Consider the following 19,396-nt stretch of genomic DNA (forward strand, 5'->3'; position numbering starts at 1 on the left):
AAAAATGTTTAAGCTATTGAAAAATGTGAATGGGTGTTTGCCAGAGGCAGGAAATGGGCAAAATGGATGAAGGTGGTCAGAAGGTGTAAACTTCCAGTTATAAAATAAGTAAGTCATGAGGTCGTAATGTACAGCCTGATAACTACAGTTAATAATACTATAATGCATATTTAAAAGCTGCTAAGGAAGTAGATCTTTAAAGCTCTCTTCACAAGAAAAAATTTTGTAACGATGTATGGTGACCAACGTTAAGTAGACTTAGTGTGATGATCATTTCTCAATACATGCAAATATCAAATTACTGTTTTGTACACCTGAGCTAATATAATGCTATCTGTAAATTATATCTCAAGTAAAAAAAGAAGTCAATGGACTACTTACAAAAAGAACCTGTAGTGGTTGAGACAGCATAATCTACAAGTAGGTGCTGGAACTTGATTTGAGCAGTGGTAGTCCAAGCTTTAAAATCTGTAAGTCTGTTTTGGAAAGAAGCTTACTTTATCCTGTAAATGTCAAGAGACCGGTAATAGGCTTTATGAATGAGCAAGTGGCTAGAGCTACTCATGAGCTCCTAGCTTTGAACCAAGGCTGGTATAACTCCCTCTATAGTTTACAGCATAACAGGCAATGTGCCAATTTCCTGTGATTCTGTGAGGAAGTTGGTTGGCCAAAAGAAATTAAAAAAAACAGGAAAAGGAAGCTGCTCTCTGCCACAGTGGGTGTGGTATCAAGGATAGCACTTCCCATGTGGGAGAAGAGCCTTCAACCTCCCAATGTTAAGGTTTGGGTGGGGGCAGGATAATCAGAAAGGACTCTGCTTTTACACTGGAGCAGGATGCTAGAGACTTCCCACTGGGACGTTAACCACTTAGTGTGGACAGGTCCTGGGGTTTTTAGAGAGGGTCAGCATTCAAAAGGAGAGAGATATTCCCTCGAAAGCTTAAAAAAAAAAAAAAAAAGCAGCCATTTTATCAACTGATAAGGAAGTATTTCCATTTTGGAACAACTGTCCTGTCTGTTTCAATGGTGTATCACGACTGGATGATGGCAGTGGATAAGGAGTGAATCATTCTGGAAAACCATCCAAGCCACATGACTAAGAACAGTATACATGAGCCTAAAACATCTACAAAATGTGAACTAAAAAACTAGACTTAAAAAGCAAAAAAAGAAATGTAAACTTATGAAGGATAGTCAGTAAATAAATCAAAAGAAAGAAATCCACCCAAGAGAAATAATGTAGCAAACTTAAAAGGTATTTAAATATGTTTAAAATTACCCAAAAAATAAAGGAGGGAAAGTTCTGTTTTGCAATGAGCGCAGAAAGGTATTAAGCAAACATACAAAAAAAGATCAGTCCAACAAAGAGATATTGGAAAATCTTAGCTGTTGAAAGAGTAGACTAAGTAAAGCCAAAGAAAGGAGAGGACTAGTGACTTAGAAGGTAAAACTTTTAAAATCAAGTGTTTGAAACAGACCCTTTTAAAAAAATGTTTATTTGTGTGTGTGTGAGAGAGAGAGAGACAGAGAGAGAGAGAGAGAGAATGAGTGGAGGCAGGGCAGAGAAAATAGGGGACAGAGGATCCCAAGAGAACTCCATGCAGATGTCAGAGAGCCTGATGTGGGGCTCAAACTCACAAATCATGAGATCATGACCTGAGCCAAAGTTGGATGCTCAACTGACTGAGCCACACAAGCATCCCTGAAACTCTTTTTTTAATTTTTTATTTAAATCTAAGTTGGTTAAAATATAGTGTAATAATGACTTCAGGAATAGAATGTAGTGATTCATCACTTACATATATCACCCAGTGCTCATCCCAACAAGTGCTCTCCTTAATGCCTTTTGCCCATTTAGCCCATTCCCCCACATACCTCCCCTCCAGCAACCCTCAGTTTGTTCTCTGTATTTAAGAGTCCCTTATGGTTTGTCTCCTTCTCTGCTTTTATCTTATTTTTTCTTCCCCTCTCTTATGTTCATCTGTTTTGTGAAACAGACTCTTAATTAAAAAATTTTTTTTATTGTTTTCTGTTTATATCTTTTTGAAAGAGGGACAGAGCACAAGTTGGGGAGAGGCAGAGAGAGAGGGAGACACAGAATCTGAGGCAGGCTCCAGCCTCCAAGCTATTAGCACAGAGCCTGATACAGGGCTCAAACCCACAAACCGTAAGATCATAACCTGAGTTGAAGTCGGATGCTTCACCAATGGAGCCAGCCAGGCGCCCCTGTGCCAGAAGGGAGGTGGGTGAGTGTATGGGTGAAATAGGTGACATGGATTAAAGAGCACACTTGTGATGAGCACCGAGTGATGTATGGAAGTTTTGGATCACTATACTGTACACCTGAAATTATTATGAGATTTTATGCTAACTAACATGAATTTAAATAAAAATTTAAAAAAATAAAATCAAATGTTTGCATAGATATATAAAGAGATAGAAACAGTGAACTAAACAAGTGGTTAGACTGAAAACTCCAGGGGCACCTGGGTGGCTCAGTTGGTTGAGTTTCTGCCTCTTGATTGTGCCTCAGGTCACAATCTCATGGTTCATGGTACTGAGCCTGGCATAGGGCTCCAGGCTAACAGCACAGAGCCTGCTTGAGATCCTCTCTCTTCCCCTCTCTTTCCCCCTCTCCTTCTCAGGCATGCACGCTCCCCCCACCCTCTCTCTCGACATAAATAAATAATTAAAACATTAAAAATTTGTTAAAAGAAAAACAAAACTCTAGTGTTTGCCTAATAGAAGGCCCAGACAGATAAATAGTTAAAATGGGGGTGGAGAGAAATATTTGAAGGTATGACTGCTGAAAAATGTTTGGAACTGATGGAAGACATGTCCTCGGATGGGAAAAAGTACATCAGGGAATAATAAAGGATAAATGGGAGGTTGGGGAATGGAAATCTGCATCCAGATATATAGACCAAAATTGTAGATAGCTGATGAAAGCTAAAATCTATCTACATAAAAAAATGACAAATTATATAAATATAAAAACAATCAAATTGACAGCAATAAGAGACACTAAAGCAATGAAGTGATATCTTCAGAGCTGAGGTAAAATAACTGTCAACCTTGAAATTAAGATCCAATTAAACTCTTACTTAAAAGTGAGGTAGAAACATTTATCTTAAATTAAATAAAAACATTTAAAAGTATAAGTTTGCCATAATAGATTCCTATAAAAATATTTACTAAAGGATTTATCTCAGGGAAACGGGAAATGAACCCAGACTGAAAGTGTGGGGTACAAGTAGTAATGGCAAACAAAGGAGCCAATACACTTTGGTAAAATTCTGAAAAGTGTTTCCTACTAATGATAACATTCTTACAAATGATAACAGTAACTTTGTGTTTTTAAAAACTATCAACAATAATCAAGAGGAGTAAAAAAGGGAGTTCTGATGGACACTAGGGTGCCCGGTTTGTTTTTAAGGAAAAATGCTGAGTAACTGTAGACTTTATAGGAAAGCATTTTAAGATAAATGTATTTAAGAAAAAAAGGATTGTCTTAGTCGGTTTTGGCTGCTGTAACAGAATACCATAGACTGTGCAGCTTATAAACAATGGAAATTGATTCCTCACAGTTCTGGAGGCCGGAAGTCTAACATCAAGGTGCCGGCATGGTCAGGAGGAGAGCTGTCGTTGGGCTTGCAGATGGACAAGCCCTCATGGTGTCCTCACATGGTGGAAATAGAGCTAAGAGACACTAATCCCATTCACAAGAGCATCACACTCATGACCTCATTTCCTCTCAAATGTTCCATATCCAACACCATCACATTTCGATTAGGGTTTCCATATACAAATTTCGGAGTCCATTGCAAGGATACTTCAAGAAATAAAATGTAAAAGTCCCAAACCGAGAAAGAACAGAAAGAGTGGACCTGGAATTAGGGAATAATTCGTTGTGAACTATGTCATAGGTAAACAAGAAATTGGGAATGCAGAAGTCTTTTAATGAAGATATGCCTGGAGGTTAAACATTTTAGAAAAATACTGTTTCAGAATGAGAAAGGAATCTCAATCAACCAACAGTTCACTTATTTTTAACTAACATTTATTGAACACCTGCACTATGACAAGCGCTGTGGTAGATGATAGGGCTACAGACCCACAGATATATATATATCTCTGCTCTTGAGTTTATTTTGGAATTCAAACAGGTAAACAGATTATCTCAATATAATGTGGTATTTGCAGAGAGGGAAGCATTCACAGATGGCAAAGAGAGGGGGCATTGTACCTTGTGTAAGGCAATTAGGAAAAACTTCCCGCAATAATTAGTGCCTGAGCTGTTTTGAAAGGTAACGAGAAATTTTCCAGCACATCAGTAAGGAAGAAAGGACATCAGTAATGAAGGAGAAGAGGACAAGAGACAGTACAGAGGCAAGGAACAGAGTGGGTTCAGGGAAGTATGAGCTTTTCAGCACTGCGTGAGCATGGAGTAAAAAGTAGTGGGGAAATTAGATTGGAGAGAAACACTGGGTGAGGCCGGTGGGCAGCTCCTCACTGAAGGCCTTGCTGATGAGCTTGGACCTTATTTTCCAGATAGTATGGACTTTGCCCATTGTATAGAGATGAATGTTTTATTCTTAGATATATTTTATTTAATGTTTGCCCAGAATGGACCATCGGCTTAAAATAGGAAGCTTGAGGAACAGTGAAGTAGCAATACAACTCAAAAATGAGCACAGTGATCATAATTATGAAAATGTGATTTAAGATCATCCTTATCATTTATGTAAGTTGCATTCTTTTAATTAAAATTCTTATAATGAGATGTCTGTACTACATAAAAAACAATCTTGTAGAAGATGATACATAGTGGCAATTACATGTAATCTGGGATTTCAGTTTTAAGGAAAGAATTATACCCATACTTGCAATACATTATTTGTGGATATATACTTGTAAATACTGCTTTAACACCTCCCATCTTAATATTTAGAAATCAAATGTAAATTGTAAGTAATAAACCTAAGAGATACCATGTTCACGTCCACTGAAATAACAGGGACTTACTTTATCCTCCCATCTCAGACAACCAAACACCTGAGCAAGACACATGAAACTGGTTTTGAGGACAGTCATCAAGCCATGAGGGATGGTGATTCTGAAAACATGGGAAACAAATGAGGGGAGCCCTGTCGTTGCCTTAGCTTATGATTGTGAGAGAGTTTTGGGCTGCAGTACAGGGAGAGATGACCTAGGCGGATCTCAGCAGATTCCTTGAGGAGAGGAGCAGATGACAGTTTGGGGGAGACCAAGGCAGCTAGAGAACATTTCATCACAACAGAATACTCATTCTTTTCGAGAATATGCATTATATTTATCCAGGTAGACCATAATATAAGACATAGGATGTCTCAGCAAATTTAAAATAATTCTAGGTATGGGGCACCTGAGTGGCTCAGTTGGTTGAGTGCCTGATTTTGGCTCAGGTCATGATCTCATGGTTTGTGAGATCAAGCCCCGCATCGTACTCTGTGCTAAAAACTCAGAGCCTGGAACCTGCTTCAGATTCTATGTGTGTGTCTCTCTCTGCCCTTTCCCTGCTCATTCTTTCTCTCTCTCTCTCTCACTTTCCCTCTCTCTCCTCTCTCTCTCAAAAAAAGACGTTAAAAATTATTTTAAAATAGTTCAAGTTATAAAAAGTATCTTCTTTGACCAATGGGATTATACTAGAAATAACTAAGAAAAAATCTGAAAAATTCAAAGATATTTAGAATCTAAGCAAAACAATTATGATTAACCAATATGTTAGAGAAGAAATCAAAAAGGAAGTTAGTTTTTGAGTTGAATAAAAATGAAAAAAACATTCTGATTTAGAGGATGCTACTAAAGCAATACATAAGGGAAATTTTATAGGACAAAATACCTGTATTAGGAAAGAGTCCAAGACTCAAAACAATACATTCAGTTTCTACCTCAAATTAGAAAAATCTAAAGTAAATCAAATGAGGAAATTAAGATTAGATCACATCAATAAAAACAGAAAAATTTAGAGAAAAATTATAGAGAAAAATCAATGAACCCAAAATCCAGTTCTTTGAGATAATCAAAATTAATCAGACTCTAGTCAGAATGATCAGAAACGTAAGAGAGAAGACACAAACAACCAATATCAGAAACTGAAGTGGGGTCATCACTACAGATTCTAGACATTAAAAGGATAATAAATGGGAAAACTGAGTGGTTCAGTCAATTGAGCATTCAACTCTTGATTTTGGCTCAGGCCATGATCCCAGAGTTCTAGGATAAAGACCTGCACTGGGCTCCATGCTGAGCAAGGAGCCTGCTTAGAATTCTCTCTCTCTCTCTCTCTCTCCTCTCTCTCTCTCTGTTTCTCTCTCTCTAGCTCTCTCTGTCACCATCACTGTCACTGTAGCTCCCTTGATCTCTCCCTGCCCCCTCTCCCCAGCTTGTGTGCGTAAACACATACACACACACTCTCTCTATATCGAAAACAAAAAATTAAAAGGATAATAAAGAACTATTACAAACTACTCTATGTCTATAGAATCAATAACTTAGATGAAATGGATCAATTCCTTGAAGGATATAAACTAAGAATGCTCACTAAAGAGATAGATTGGGTTGGATATACTGAATATCCTTGTATCTATTAAAGAAAGTGAATTTATTATTTAAAACTTGCCCAACAAAGAAAACTTCAGGACCTAATCATTTCACTGGTGAAGTCCACTACATATTCAAGGGAAAAGTAATACCAATTCTACACTACCTGCTAGCAACAACATGGAAGAATATCAAAATAATTGTAATGAGTGAAAGAAATCATACAAAAGAGATACATAGGTTATGATTCTATTATATAAAAGTCTAGAAAATGAAAACTAATCTGTATTGACAGAACACAGAACAGTGGTTGCCTGGAGATTATGATCAGGAAGGGACAGAAGGTAGGGGTTGCCAAGAAATCACGGAAATCTTTTTGAATGGTAGGTCTCTTCATTGTCTTAATCATGTTGACATTTTCACCTGTGTAGATGCAGTTCAGAACTCATCAAAACATACCCTTTAAATATGTGTGATTTACTGTATATCAGATTTATATCAATAAACCTATATTTAAAAAAGAAAAAAACAAGACTGGGAGTAATCAGAGGAAAATTAAGGAAATTCCAGGCAACATACTGTGATAGCAATGTTATCTGTTCCTAGAGCCATAATAAATGGTAAAATTAAATCCACATTTTATGATTATGAAGAAACACAAAACTTGTCTACATATTTTGTTTCATGTATACCTGTACCTGGTAAATTAAATACCTTCCATAATTTGGAATTGGGAAGAAGTCAACACTATCTTTATAAATAATGAAAGGAATCCATAATTGTATTCAATTGTATTTTATAATCCAGTTATTAATAAGATAACTTTTTAAAACTTAAAGACACATTTATCACATACCTTGCAAAGATGACAAAATGGTTTTTCAAAATCCTTACATCAATTAAGAAGATTATATAATACAGTAGAAAATGTACAAGAGTTGAAAAACTTCAATGAAAACTCTAGCTGATACAAAGTCATTAGAGACTTCTAAGCAAAAACAAACAAAAATTCAGATTTACATACACACAATCCTATATGTGCTTTAATTAGATTCTTTTTCACTGTAGGGATTAAAACTTCAATAAAATGAGGGTCTGGAATTTTGCCATTGTTTTCTTCAAGCATGCTGATCAGTGTAAAGACATGATTTTATTCATAGTGGGAGGCAGTTTATTTGTGCAATGTGCAATCAGCATGCTTTCTTAAGGAGTGTCAGCTAATACCCTGAAGAAATTAGAACATGAACAGAATTACACAATCGACTTAATTTGCGTTAGGGCATTCTGAGCCAGCTGTGATCTTCAGAAATAGCAAATATGTAAGGAAATAAATTGCAATTTAAAAAAATTAAATTAAAAATAAGTCAGGTTGTTGTGTTGACCTTTGATTCCCTTGGTTTTATTAAAATTATTTAATTGGGCACTTAATTTTAAAAGTTCAACCTTTATCTTTTTTTTTTTCAATATATTGTGCTTGATGAATACGAAGATCAGTAAGACTCGGTTTCTGTTCTCAAAAAACTTAAAAGTAGTGAGAATTAAAACACGTGGTGAGGGAACTGCAAAGGCAAAAGTGAAAGAGTTAAAGAAAAGTTTAAAACCCAGTGTTTTATCAGCAAGGAAGAGGGGATAATGGCTTCCATGTTAGCAAATCAATGATGGCTGAAAGGAAAAGCAGTCTTAAGAGATGCAGAGAATTATAGGGTGGGGTGAAAGCAGAGCGAAGAGATGGAGAGAGGCACAGATATAGAGAAGTGGAAAAATGTAAATAGCATCTATTTGGTTGGTAACAAAATAGAAGGGAGCTGAAGCTGGCTGTGGCCCTATCAACCAGCTTGCTTGCTTGCTCTCTCTCAATCTCTCTTTTCCTTTCTCACTTCCTTCCTTTCTTTTTTTTCCTTCTTTCCTTCTTCCTTCCTTCTTTCTTTCTTCTTCTTTTTTTTTTTTTCCCAAAGCAGGAACAACCTACTGGTGGAATAGTGTGTTAAGATAACTAACAGTATTGCATATAAAGAAGATTGGAAATTAGACTGAAGACGGGGCGCCTGGGTGGCTTAGTCGGTTAAGCGTCCGACTATGATCTCGCGGTTCGTGGGTTCGGACCCCGCGTCGGGCTCTGTGCTGACTGCCAGCTCAGAGCCTGGAGCCTGTTTCAGTCTGTGACTCCCACTCTCTCTGACCCTCCCCTGCTCACGCTGTCTCTCTCTCTCTCTCTCCTAGAAATAAATAAAAAAAAAAACATTAAAAAAAAAAAAAGGAAATTAGACTGAAGACAAGGAAATTAGAATGCTTTTTCAGTGGTTCTACCTGGAGTTATTAAAGCCCCAAACTAGGACAAGACGAGGCAAATGAAGGTTGAGCTGTGGTAGAGAAGAAACTTGAAGGTAAAATCAAAAGAACATAGAGACTACTTGGACGCCATGGGCAAAGAGGAAGGAAAAGTCAACTACGACTGAACTTTGGAGTCAGAGTGTCAGCAAGGATGGTAATAAGATTCTTTAAAATGAATGACATTTCATGTGTGTACATTTAGGAGAGAGAAAAAAAACGTGGCCTCCATTCTGGACATATTTAACTTGGAGTAGTAGAGCACATCCAAGAAGATTTGTCCACTTGAACTTGAGCTCAATTACACGGTAAGGACCACAGATGCTAATTTAGTTGACTTCAATCAGGAATGACTGTGTTAGTTGATCAAAGGAGGGGTCAGAGGGGCAATGAGAGGAGAGGTAAGTAAGACCACTCCAGAATGACTTAATTTGGGGGGTAGAAGAAAGGAAACAAGACAGAGGCAGGCCAGAGAGAAAGGAGACCTCTAGGAAAGGGCAAGAGAGGACAACTGCTGTGACACGTGTTCCCCTGTCAGGCAGCTGAACCCTCTGGGGTGACCGGAGGAATTGGGAAAGTAGAAGAAGAAGCAGCTGATTCTGCTTCTCACTCAAAAGCCCAAGTACACAGGCCACTGGGATCTTAAGGTTCCCATTTCCCAGGATCTGACACTTTCCAGCTGCAAAGCTGGTATTCATAGAGCGCAAGCATGAAACATGCAAATACGCGAAACAGTGTCTATGATGACTTTCATCAGAATCCATTGAAGAAACAACAGGTGTGCAGGACCCACAGGTTTGTATGTGCACAGGTTCCAACTGACTTTTTTTTTTTAACAGAAACTCCAGATATTATTCTCATAACCCATTCTCTGTCTATGGTGTAAATGAGTTCTAAATTCCTACTAGACTTTCACCTAAGGTGGCGCAAACCTGAGGCTTTGTCTCTAATTTCTAATTCATTCATTATAATAGTATGCAGAATGGGCCCTGTTGACAGTGCATGCAGTATAGCCTTCACCTTTGACCTTGACCTTACCTGGTTAAACTCTGTTTGTGACCCAGACCTTGGACCAACGCAGACACAACAGTCCAGGATTCCTGCTTCCTCTCCTTTCGCCTCTGTATCTATGAGGTTTGATGAGCTGCAGACACATTCTCACTAATTTATAACTAACCCTGTAAGCAGTTCTACTCAGAAACAAGCACTGTAGAAAAGGTCTGAAGATGAAGAGAACAGAGAAGCTCTGAGCTGACCAGGCCTCTGAGAGTCTCCATGGAGGCTGTGAATGGAAGCCACGGACCCTGGACTGAATACCAGGAGGTGAAGAAATGAGGGCAAAGAGGGCACACTGAGTTATTAAGAACCTCAACTGAAGTAATATATGTAATTCTGATATCCTATCAGAAAGAAGAAATAAAAATAATTACAAAATATTTGGACCATCACATTCATACTGACACCAGCAAAAACAAAAAACAAACAAAATAACCATTCAAAATAAAAGTTATTTACTTTAAACACGTGGCTTGTGTTAATTCAGCCATATAAATTAGTGGAGTTATAGCCCCAGAACTTGGAATTAATCATCCTGGACCTATCCCGGGAAAGAATGTTAATACAGCTTCAAAGCACCTAGTTGGATACTTTTTATGACAACATATGCATTTGTTCTTTGTTGGGGTGAAAGCGAGAAAGATTAGTAATATTTCTATGCAATCTTTCATATTACACAACTTATATCTAATTATACAAATCAGATCAAAGATTTATTTTAATCTATTTTAGGTACAGTTTTGAGTCATGTTATCTCACATTAAGTAGTATAATCATACACACGTTGTATCATACACACGTTTATTGAACATGCATTGTGCCAGGCCCTGAAAGAATGCAAAGACAGACCAGGTAAGGCCTTTAGAAATTTGTCATTTAGAAATTTGTCATTGAAATTTATTTACACTTTTTCCCCATTGTCTTCTCAGACAGAGTGGTGTCATTAGATGGATGTCACAACAAATATTACGATGGCAGTGAAAGATCAGAAATTTGGCTTTTGTAGTCTTTGACCTCAGTCACCTTACAGCTAAGCTCTGCACCCATCCACTCCCCCTTTAAAAATGTTCCTCACTGCCATCAAGAGTTCTCCAAACTAGGCATTCCCCATCGCCTCAGACCACCACACATTTCTTGCTATGAATCTTAATCCAGCACAAAGCCCATGCAGACGATTGTTGTATTATTTCTCATAAATCACCGTTTTAATATAGAAAAAGATCTGTGTTTTCCCTTCTAGTTTAAATCCCTTAATATAGTTTAAATCCCTTATTCTGTCCTCATTCTGCTGCATATTCATTCTAGGTGACTTATATGCCAATCCATTCATATACAGACTGTCTATGCCAGCCATCTGGATGACTTTCTTTCCCCTAAATGTTCCTGTTGGCTGCACTGATCCTCTCCCAAACCTATGCCTTCCGAATTAGGTATTGGCTGTTAGAGGAGTGAGGACAGACCAACTCTAGTTGGAAATGACCTTCCTCTCCTCTGCCTCACAGAGCCCTCATTTTAGGAACCTCATGATGGCTCTAATCTAACCCCAAGCCAACATATGCTCCTTCCATGATTTCTAACAAGTACCTCCTGACTGGTGTGGCACCACCATATGCTTCCTTGTTACTTCTGTGTGAATCTTAGCAGCTTTTTTGGGGCTCCCCGATTCCATATCCCTGGAGAGAAGATACCACGTTTCACAACTCCTTGTCCTCCCAGATCTACCGGTGACTTGAGCATGAGAAATGCTCATTGAACAGTTGAGAGATGAACATGAAGAATAAGCTTTCCCCTAAGGAAGTTTCTGTCACAGGAGCTGACTTTTCAAATTTGTTAATTGACCTTGGTTGTTGGGGTCCACAAAGGTTGCCTGGGGAAATCACAAAACTCAGTGTGAGCCCTGGTCTGTTTCCTCCTTTACTGGTCTTCCTCCTCTGCTTTTCTCTGTGGAGCTGTGTGGACTGGACATGGGGCTACATGGCACCTTTCCCCTCTCTTATGGGGAATTTCTTTCCTGATCTCTGAAGGTGGAAGAACATATGCATGTTTCCATTTAATCCCTCTTGAACCTCTTGTAACCAAGAATCCACTTAATTTAATCCTCAGTAAGATATTTATCTTCTATTTTATGTTGCTTTCATAATACCAACCACAATTGGGTTTTTCTAATAGTCCTGTTTTCAAATTTTCAAGTGGGCTAATGTGTTGATCTTTTTTGAGAGAAAATTTAGATATGCACTTAAGCCAGTAAGGATAGATTAACTTGAGCATTATGAAATATATTTCATTCTGTTTTAGAAACAGTTTCAGTGATATTTCATCATCATGAAGGATCTGGAAGGTGGCATAATTCTTGTTAGTTTAAAAGGTTGTCTGTTTGAGCTTAGTTTGAATATGCTATTGGAAGTCAAACAGAATTTTGTTGACCATAAACACTGAATTATTTCCTTTTCTCAGACTGTCCATTAAAGTCCCAAAGAATTTAGTGTTAAAAAGTGTAAGCTTGAACATTTCTAATAACTATGACTATTTAAAATGCATGCTTTCTTTTCTCTCTTTTAAGTTATCCATGATCTACACAAAGGTTTATATTTAGTTCCTCCAAGAAAAATCAAATCTTTGACTTGGTGTCACTACAAATCCTTCTAACAGCATCTAACAAATGAAAATGTCTTTGCCATGCCAGTTGGTTTCCAAATTGACTAAGTTAGACTGGTTCATAATTTCTAATTATCATTAGTTATTTGATAAGGAGAGCTGCAACTTGTGACATTTGTTATGACAATTACTTTTCCTGAAGATGGAATATTTAAAAGATAACTTCTAATAGAAAACATAAATTAAATCAAAGTTGAAGTGCTTAACTCTAACAAAATTCCCTTACTCATTATGGACCCAGCGGAGTTTTTAAAAAATCTGATGAAGTCACAGAAGTTTGGAGCTGGAGGGGAAAATTAAAACAGAGAAGGAAGGACAGAGTATGTTGGATTGGGAGCAATTTTAATTAGATGGTTCTTCATTTAAAGAAGAAAAACATTGAAGGTCAGAATAGAAAAATGACGTGTCCAATATCACACACACACACACACACACACACAAACTAGTGGCAGAATGAACCATGTATCAGAGATTCCATTCTTCCTGGTTCGGGGAAACATCAAATGGTAACAATTTCCTCTAATGTCAAGACTGACAACTCAGCTATCTGACATAACTTGTATTAACGATTCAAATCATGTTTCTTCTGAATTTGGTCAGAGGTGGACATAGATGTCTCTGCTTTTTCAGTTGTAACATCTCCGTTTTTGCACTTTGCCAACAGCAGATCAGATTAGAAAGGGAGGGAGAACCAGGCTTTAATCCAACTCAGAAGGGATGGAAATCAAGCTAGGTCACTAAAGTATGACCTCATGTAATCAGCAAGTGGTAATGCTCAGTACTAGCTAGCATGCTAAGCAAAAGCCAGCCATGTCTCCATTATGACACATAATTTTAGGAAATAAAAGAGGTATGCTGGCGATTGCTATTTTCAAGGCTCTGCAGACCTTTCGTCTCATTTCCAGATCTAGGACTATAGTAGAGTTGGTTGCATAGATTGGCTGTGTAACCACAAGGTGTGGTAAAGTGATATATAAAAACTTACTATAAATGCCCACAGCACATTTCAAGTGACAATTACACTAGAGCCTTGATAGACTTCAATCTCCAGGCCCCATGCTGGGTGTCACCTTATCTTTTAATGATGACTAAGCCTGGTATCTATGATTGGATTTTCAGTAAAACTCCGATGGCCGACTTGATTTATAACAAACTTCACATTCTATCATATAATGCTACAGCAAAATCTAATGGTTTGATGTTTAATCCTCAATAGGTAGTTTCTGGCAAAGCCTAGATTTTGTATACCTATTTGCCTTTGATTTTCTATTTTCATAAATACTCACTTTCAGTTTTATTGATATAATTCAACTCAGATATTCTCTGGAAAAATTAACAGGTTAGAAATAACATTATCATCTCAAAAAGAAATGGGAAGTACTGGAGAGGAGAGAGTTAGCATCTTATCAGTAAGCACCTTATCTCTCCCATGTGACATGATCATCATAGGACCAGCCCATGTACTGTGTTTTATGGTATCTGGTTTAATATATATATTTTTTTAACAACCTCATCTCTTTCAAGATATAAACTGTTGTTTTTATTTAAAATTTTTTTTAATGTTTTATTTATTTCTGAGGGAGAGAGAGAGAGAGAAAGAGAGAGAGACAGCATGAGCAGAGGAGGGTCCAAGAGAGAAGGAGATACAGAATCTGAAACAGGCTTCAGGATCTGAGCAGGCTATCAGCACAGAGACCGATGCGGGGCTCGAACCTATGAACTGTGAGATCATGACCTGAGCTGAAGTCAGACACTTCACCAACTGAGCCACCCAGGCGTCCCATCTTTTAGGATATAAACTCTTTAAAGTCAAAGATTTCCCCCAAAGCTCCTTAAGAGTTATGAACCTTTAACATGCATTAATTATAAACATCATTGACTAAATTTTTAAAATATATTGAATAATTCTTTTGCAACCCTGTCATAATCTCTTATTTAATCATTGTCATTTGTTCATTAAATACTCATTTTTGAGTATCTCTCACATATGATCCAGGAATCACTTTAGGCACTAAGGAGCCAACAGTGTATAAAATAGAAAAAGAAAAAGATCCACCCTCATGGAACTTACATTCTATCCAGAAGACAAATAAATAAACATAATTTTTAAAAGTAAAATATATAGTATTTTAAATGAAAAAAATTTTAAGAAAAATAAAGCAGCAAAGGAAAATAGGGAGGGGTTTTGTTTGCTTTGTTTGTTTTGGTTTTAGCAGGAAAATGGGTGTTGTGGTTTTCTTTTTCCCTTTTTTTTTTTTTAAATTTCTTAACATTCATTCATTTTTGAGAGATGGAGAGAGACAGAGCATGAGTGGGGGAGGGGCAGAGAGAGAGGGGAAGACGCAGAATCTGAAACAGGCTCCAGGCTCTGGGATGTCAGCACAGAGTCCAACGTGGGGCTCAAACCCACAGACCACAAGATCATGCATGACCTGAGCCAAAGCGGGACGCTTAACCGACTGAGCCACGCAGGCTCCCTGAGTGTTGTGATTTTAAACCAGTTGGCCAAAGAAGCTAACATGAGAAAATGACATTTAGGTACACACTTAAAGGAGGTGAGGAAGAAAACCAAATAAAAATCTGGAGGAAGAGCTTTCAAGCAGCAGAAATAGCAAGTGCAAAGGCTCTGGGGTAGGAATAGCATAGGGGTATTCCAGGGAGTGGAGAGGAGACTTGTATGTGAACAAGGAGGTGGTAAAGTTAGAAAAGTAGTAAGAGCCTGATCTTATAGGGCCTTGTAGGCCTTGGACTTATAAGAATGGAAGTTATTAGTAAATGTTGAAATGACCTGACCTACACTGGTATTTAGCAGGAGAGCAATCTTATTAAAATCACTTCTGTACGTAATATAGTACCTGAAAGTTAAGTTATTAAAATGAATGGATTATCTGCCAGGTAGCTGGAAGTCTGCTTATGAGTGAAGACAGACTAGGGACTAGGGAATCAGGAACATGGGGATGAGCTATATTAGTAACATGAACTACATATGGGTATAGTTTTAACTTTTTTTTTAATGTTTATTTTTGAGAGAGAGAGAGAGAGAGAGCGTGAGCAGGGGCAGGGCAGAGAGAGAAGGAGACAAACTGAAACAGGCTCCAGGTGGGAGCTCTCAGCACAGAGCCCCACGCGGGGCTCAAACTCACGCACGGTGAGATCATGACCTGAGCCAAAGTCAGACGCTCAACCCACTGAGCCAGCCAGGCGCCCCTAGTTTTAACTTTTTAAAACCATTTTACATCTGATGTCATCTGGTTAAAGGCGTTTAGTTGTCGGACTGAGGCAGATACAAAATAGGGAATCACCAAGGTCAAAGTTCTCTTTCTGTCTTTCTACCTCTGTCTGTCTCTGTCATCATTGGGGCCAACAAGATGTGACCGTTACCTGGACAGCCTTTGAGCTATGCCTCTTTCTTCAGGCAGCTGCAACCCTTCTGAAAGCCAGGGTGGGCTATGAAGGAAGTGAGGAGGGGCGGGTAGAGTGGGGGTGGGGAAGGGGGTTCACGGATGGAAACCAGAAGGGCAGCTGGGCAGGAGGCAGGGAAACTCGGGGCTCTGGGAAGGGGGCGGATCAAGACAGACAGGGGGTTTCCCAGCGAGGGTACAGAAGCCGGGAGCAGGTGAGCCACAGTCCCGCCCTGGCCGAGCCTGCAGGGCAGCAGCCTGGGGAGGGGTGGTGAGGCCGAGAGGTTGGGCCAGGGGTGGGGTGGGCAGGCAAAGATCCCTTACTCTTTAGATTTTTCCGATCCGTGCGCCGAATTGATACGATGCACCTCTCTCTTTTTGGCTTGTTTGGAGGCCATGGCAGAGGAGGACCCAGGACCCAGGACCCAGGACCCCGGCGCGGACTGAGCTCCGCTCACCGAGCCGCCTTCGGACCAGCTCTGCGTCTGCTGTTGCCAGGAGACGGCCGCCACGCGTCTGCGACAAAGGGGCGGGTGTGTCTGCGGCGGCTCCTCCACAGCAACTCTGTGGCCCGCGGGTGGGGACGCTGGCGCCGTGAGGTCAGGTCTCCATACCCAGGTGGGAACCTAGAAGTTGGGTGTCTGGGGAGAAACCCGGAAAGATTGGATTTGACGCTGGGATTGATGGGCAGCTCTGAAAAATTGCAGCTCAAGCAGGTCCACTCTACCAGGCTTTACTCTTCAGAGTCATAGACATACTATTTTTTCTTTCTTGGATTTTCAGTTATTTGAAGATGGATTATTATGCGATGTCGCCTCTCTCCAGGTCTCTCTGCTGAACAAGTTATTTCAATTATAACTAAGGAGATATTATGGATGAACTAAATTTGCTAATGGCTTGAAAAGGGCAGGTCCAGCAATGAATGAGTACATGGGGGTCCAGGGCTGGGGGTTGGGGGAATCCCCTCAGGGAAGCAAGATCATGTCACCCTTAGTCACTCAAGTGTAGCTAATAATAAATGAAGTCTGTAATGAAAAAGTACGGTGTCTCTGTTGTTTATATGAAAGAATAAATTCAAGTCCTAGAGTCCATTGGACGCTGGTACACTCACTTGAGAAGGCACTGGAGACAGAAGAAACAGATCCAAGAAAACCAAGACCTATCAAGCCTAATGCTCAGCCAGTCCGTAGGGGTATTTATGAGTTATTGTGCTTTGGCAAGTTCTTCTTTTTGAGCCTCAGTTTACTCATTTGTAAACAGGTGATGCTAACATCTAACTGACAATTCTGTCTTGAAAATAAATACATATGTAAAGTGTTTAGCACAGGATGAAAGCACTGTATATAGGATCCCCTGTTTCAGAGATGACAGCTCAAATGCCATCAAGGGGCGGGCATAATAACTCAAATGAATGAAGCTGGAAAATGCTTGGACAGGAAACACTTTAAAACTTATTAAAACCAAGCAATACATTGTACAGGCCCAATGCAATCTTACTGTAGAGAAATTTGACCCGTGGAGAAATGCACAGACCTGAGGTTTAGAATCCCAATCACTCTTTGGCGTCTCCCATGAGCCTAGAAATAATTAACTATTTTTAAATAATCCCCTCTAGGACTAGGCAATGCTCAGAGGCCCAGCACTGCAGGGGAAAACCAGCTTCCTCTAAAGCAAATCTTTTGACTCTTCTGACAAATGAATGCCCAGCCCTCTACTCAGCATAGCCTTTGCGTGGCAGACTGTCCCAATCTTACTGTTATTGGGGGTTACACAGATAACAATCAAGCAGCAATTTCTTTTTATTTATTTATTTTTTTTATTTATTTCTAGGAGAGAGAGAGAGAGCGTGAGCAGGGGAGGGTCAGAGAGAGAGGAAGATACAGACTCTGAAACAGGCTCCAGGCTCTGAGCTGGCAGTCAGCACAGAGTCCGACACAGGGCTTGAACCCACGAACCACGAGATCATGACCTAAGCGAAAGTCCGACGCTTAACCAACTAAGCCACCCAGGTGCCCCTCAAGCAGCAATTTAATTATATTTCTATATGCAAGATAAATAACTTTGGCCCATTTTATGATTGAAAAAGTGCCCTACAAACATCCCCTATATTAAAAAAAAAATGAAGACATCTAGTTGACCCTGCCTCATTTATCCCAAGATTGAAATTTCCAGAGAACTCTCCTGAATGAAAGCAGAGGACCAAACTTTGAGAAAATATTATTTAATACCAAATCTTATCAAAGTAATCAAATGCATAGCCAGAAGTATATACACAAAGACAAGTGGATAAATATAGCACAATTTTAAGCAACCAACCCATTAACAGGTGAGTTTCATCTTGAGCCAAGGCCATCCCTGAAGCCATTTGTTAAATAGTTGCAAGATGCCTAGACCCTTGGAAAAGAAATGACTTTGAAATTAAATAATCTTCAGCCCACTCACATTTTATAGATAAAAACCCCCAGACCAAGAGGAGAGAAGTGTGTTGCCAAGAGTTTCTGGCTACTGATGTTCTCTAGACTAGAGGCATTAAAGGAAAGAGCACTGGTATAAACCAAACATATCACTACGTCCACTCAGAGACTGCTTTCTCATCTATTAGGATAAAAATAAAGACGTTGACATAGGATGAAATGAGACAATAATTTTTTTGAAAAATATAAAATGCTTATTGATTCTTAGTCCAATGTTCTTTCTCCTTTATTATGCTATGTATGCAGCATGCATAAACAGAATTTCTCTTCTTTCTGGAACTACACTCTGGTCAGACCATGTTCCAAGAGACAAATATGTTTCTTTTGAAACCATAAGATGGTATTCATATGTGCCAGTGCAAAAAGGACAATTGGCCCTACATCTATCTTTTTTTTTAATCTATATTATGTACAGGTGGTAATCACGGCCAATGCCATTTTGTAATAGCAGTGATTTATTGCATTCCTGTATGCTGGGCTTAGGGAGGAGTGCTAACTCCTTAGGGGATAGGCTTTAGAGACAAACTTGAATTTTAATAAAGACTTTTATTAGCAGACTTACCCTGGGTAAGTTATTTATACTCACTGAATTCTTTGTGTGTGTTTGTGTGTGTGTGTGTGTGTGTGTGTGTGTGTGAAAAAGGAAGAATAATACATTAGTTCAAATGTTGTGTTTGGAGCATCATAAGCACTCAGATAATGATAACTGATATCACATTTCACAGGTAAAGAAACTGAAGTGCAGAGAGGTAAAGAGGCTTACTTGCCTGACATGGGCAGCCAGCAGAGCAAGGCTAGCCGGACTCCGCAGCCTTTGCTCTCCGCCCTCCTCCAGGCTAACCATCCTTGCTGCGACCTTTCAGAGTCACAAATCCAGATGATTGCCATGCAGCTCGGCTT

The 19,396-nt window shown here is 39.1% G+C and overlaps 1 protein-coding gene across 1 annotated transcript in view; it reads right to left on the reverse strand.

The window, feature by feature from the left end:
• The window catches only part of ADGB (androglobin), a 149,655-nt gene extending 133,168 nt beyond the window's left edge, over positions 1-16,487 (reverse strand). Inside the window, exon 1 of the mRNA XM_039230921.1 lies at positions 16,347-16,487. Within this exon, the coding sequence (XP_039086852.1) occupies positions 16,347-16,420 (74 nt within the window). The 5' untranslated portion in view covers positions 16,421-16,487. The remainder of the gene's footprint in view (positions 1-16,346) is intronic.
• Between the last annotated feature and the right edge of the window lie 2,909 nt (positions 16,488-19,396).

The sequence above is a fragment of the Hyaena hyaena genome, unplaced genomic scaffold (assembly GCF_003009895.1).
Source record: "Hyaena hyaena isolate Hyena2069 unplaced genomic scaffold, ASM300989v1 scaffold_52, whole genome shotgun sequence".
Classification (NCBI taxonomy): Eukaryota; Metazoa; Chordata; class Mammalia; order Carnivora; family Hyaenidae; genus Hyaena; species Hyaena hyaena.